The sequence below is a fragment of the Nannobrachium achirus genome (genome assembly GCF_963921795.1).
Source record: "Nannobrachium achirus genome assembly, chromosome: 22".
NCBI lineage: Eukaryota > Metazoa > Chordata > Actinopteri > Myctophiformes > Myctophidae > Nannobrachium > Nannobrachium achirus.
Window position 1 is genome coordinate 41,502,677 of NC_137829.1, and position 3,689 is coordinate 41,506,365.

The window sequence follows — 3,689 nt, forward strand, 5'->3', positions numbered from 1 at the left end:
TAAAATATGGTTATTTTGGGGTCGCGGCCTGAAAAGGTTGAGGACCACTGCTCTAGACAACCCCTCCGTACCCCCCACTTCCCCAAGGTTATTATAGTGAACAAAAACCGACAAAAATAATGAAAACTAAAATTGAAAAAACACTTTTGTCAACTGAACTAATTAAAACTAGAATAAAGAAATAAACGATGTCTGAAACTGTGTTTACAAAACTAACGTAAAGGAACTGAAATAGATAAAATACCCTTAGTCTTTGTTTATTTATATGGCTTTTGGGATGCCATGAAATTATTGATTTCACTGTACAAAATCTATAAAAAAAGTTGTTTTAAGGTTTTTATTACACAATAGTTACAATCCTGCACAACTAACCCAAAGTATAATAGGAGTAAGACTTCATAATCGGGAGATAAGCGACCGTCAGGTTGCATGTCTACACAAATTGGCCAGTAAGTCTGCTGTGCGTGAAAACAAATAAAACCTAGCTAACTAAAACTATTCAAGGATAAAAAACAATAAAAAACGAGCGAATCCGCCCTAAAAACTAATTAAAACAACTAACTAAAACTAAACTGAAAGAATAAACATACAAAATTAAAAATTAGAAAACTATTTTAACCTTCCAAATACCTTCAAAATGTGGAAAGCCTTACCGAAGGCCATAAAGGAGTGTGGATCCCTAGCATCCTTTAAAATTGCCCTGAAAAACCACTTACAGGCAGCAGCCGTTCGCAACTGGTAAAAAAAAGAAAAACCCAGCCCAGCCCTACCCTCCCCTGCCCCTTCTTTGTATATACTTACTGTTTGTTTAGACTTACTGTTTTCTTTTTTTTGTGTTCTTTCATTTTATTTTATTTACATATCTACTGCATAGTACTGTGTTCTATTCGTCTGTCATTCAATGTTATATGAGATACTTAAATGGTTTCCTGTGGAAATAAGCTTAGTCTTTTCTAGGATCTCCTTTTAGTAGACCTTGTACCAGTGAACTGTACCGTCATCAAACTGTACTTTTTCCTATGCAAACTTCTAATAAAGTCTTCAATCAATCAATCAATTCCACCTCAATCCTGCCCCCTCAGGTCTACGCGGCGGCGGCGCGTCCAGTGAGGCGGGGGCGATGGGCGACTGGAGCCTCCTGGGGAACTTCCTGGAGGAGGTCCAGGAGCACTCCACCTCGGTGGGCAAGGTGTGGCTCACCGTGCTCTTCATCTTCCGCATCCTGGTGCTGGGCACGGCCGCCGAGTCGTCCTGGGGCGACGAGCAGAGCGACTTCCTGTGCGACACGCAGCAGCCCGGCTGCACCAACGTGTGCTACGACCGCGCCTTCCCCATCGCGCACATCCGCTACTGGGTGCTGCAGATCGTCTTCGTGTCCACGCCGTCGCTCATCTACATGGGCCACGCCATGCACACGGTGCGCCGCGAGGAGAAGCGGCGCCGGACGGAGCAGGAGGAGAGGGAGGCGGAGAGGGAGGGAGGCGGGGAGAAGGTAAGGGGGTGTGACGATTATGGTAACTGAAACGAGACATCGATCGCAATGATCTACTACAGGGTTCCCCAATAGGCGGCCCGCGGGCCATTTGCGGCCCGCGGGGGGCTACTGTCCGGCCCACACCAACCCCAGTAATAATGGTGGTATAAGAGCAGCAACAACACTAGTATATCGTCTTTGTCGGGTGGAAAGCTTTTATCTCCAAATTTGTATGTTCTTTTGCAAATCATACAAGGCCATCGCACAAAAGTAGTGAAAACAGCAGATCTACAAGCACACAACGCCTCTCACCACGAGGCGTTGTGTGCTTGTAGATCGGCTGTTTTCACTAGTTTAAATCATTTTTAAAATGACAAATGCAAAACGAACGGTTTTGGACATACAAGATTTTCACCCGACAGCGACGATATCTGAACTGTCGCTGGAGTAGCGGGAACGCCACAGTCGCCCCCTGCAATGTTGTGGCCCTCGGCCTGGTACCCTAGACATAATTCGACCCTTGGGGGAAACAAATTGGGGAACCCTGATCTACTATATCGATATGCAAAAGCATATATCGTACCGTTTTGGTATCGTTTTACAATGCAGATAATCGGTATCGAATCGTTTTGCAGTGCAAATAATTGACTGTATGGAAACTAAGTAGGCCTATTTTGTGCCTAGTATTTAGCAATTTTAAGAAGTAAAATGTAAAAGAGGGGTCTAATTACTTTTCCATTCCATAGAGCTACTCTTGGTCTATCGATAAATGTGTGTAATCTCTGTGTTTGGTGCGGGTTTGTCCATATGTGTTGAAAATATAATGTCCATGTATTTGCTAGAGAATCACAGTGTTTACTTATTTATATCCATAATAATAGATTTAATTTCTTTGCTAAATAGTTACTATATCGATTTTAAATCATTGAATCGAATAGAATCGTATCGCCATGAATGAACCCATATCGTCAACCATGTATCGTGATGAGTATCGTATCGTTGTTAAAATGTATCGTTACGCCCCTAGGAGAAGGAGTACCTGCAGCAGAAGGAGAGTGGCGGGCAGGAACCGGCGTCCGACGCGACCGTCCGCGTGCGCCTGAAGGGGGCGCTGAAGCAGACCTACATCCTGAGCATCCTGATCCGCACGGTGATGGAGGTGACGTTCATCGTGGTGCAGTACCTGATCTACGGCGTGTTCCTCACCTCGCTGTACCTCTGCAACGCCTGGCCCTGCCCCAACCCCGTCAACTGCTACATGTCGCGGCCCACCGAGAAGAACGTCTTCATCGTCTTCATGCTGGTGGTGGCCGGCGTGTCCCTGCTGCTCTCCGTGGTGGAGCTCTACCACCTGGCCTACCGGAGGGCCAGGAAGTCCATGCGCAAGAAGGCCATGCAGAAGAACGGCCAGAGGGCCGTGGCCGTGTCCACGGCCCCGGAGCCCGACGACAGCCTGTCCCGGCACACCGCCTCCTGCACCCCGCCTCCGGACTTCAGCCAGTGCCTCAGGTCGCCGTCCTCCATGAACGCCTTGGCCATGGCGTCGCACCCTTTCAACAACAAGATGGCACTCCAGCAGAACTCTGCCAACCTGGCCACCGAGCGCCACCACGGCCACGACCACATGGAGGACGGGGCGGACTTCCTGAGGATGAGCTACAACCACGTGCCGATGGAGGTGCCCAACAACAGCTGCTCCTTGCCATCCTTGCTGCACTCCGGGTTCCTAAAGGACAAGCGACGCTCGAGCAAGACCAGCGGCAGCAGCAGCCGCGTTCGTCCAGACGACCTAGCTGTCTAGAACCCCCGACGAGAGGCTGAGAAGGAGAGAGTTGAACCTACGAATCCCGAAGAGAGATAAATATCTGTCTAGGTGGAGGATAAACACTTGCGACTGATGAGTTTGTAAAGAAAAACTAGGGCGAGTTCTGAATGTTCATTCTGAGTGAATGGATCAGTCAGAACAGGCTAACTATGCAAATGTGGGCGCTATGCAAGATTGGTGTGTCATGGAACACAGAACGAGGAGAGTATACAATGTCCTGAAGTGAAACAAACTAGGCTAGGGCCCTACTAACATGAGGTATGTGGCTATATACGTTTTATGAACAAAACTACTGTATATACACAAGTCTCAAGCTTGAATAAAAGACATGTTCCGTAAACTGCAGATGGAAAAAGAAAAATCTGAACAGGGTCAAAAGAAATATATATA

General features: G+C 47.2%; 1 protein-coding gene across 1 annotated transcript; it reads left to right on the plus strand.

The window, feature by feature from the left end:
• Nucleotides 1-1,120: 1,120 nt before the first annotated feature.
• LOC308307321 (gap junction alpha-5 protein-like) lies at nucleotides 1,121-3,275 on the plus strand (the record flags this gene model as incomplete). The annotated part of the gene is made up of 2 exons (XM_080752513.1): nucleotides 1,121-1,492; nucleotides 2,502-3,275. The coding sequence occupies 2 exons, from the start codon at nucleotides 1,121-1,123 to the stop codon at nucleotides 3,273-3,275; spliced, it is 1,146 nt and encodes a 381-aa protein (XP_080608639.1).
• Nucleotides 3,276-3,689: the final 414 nt, after the last annotated feature.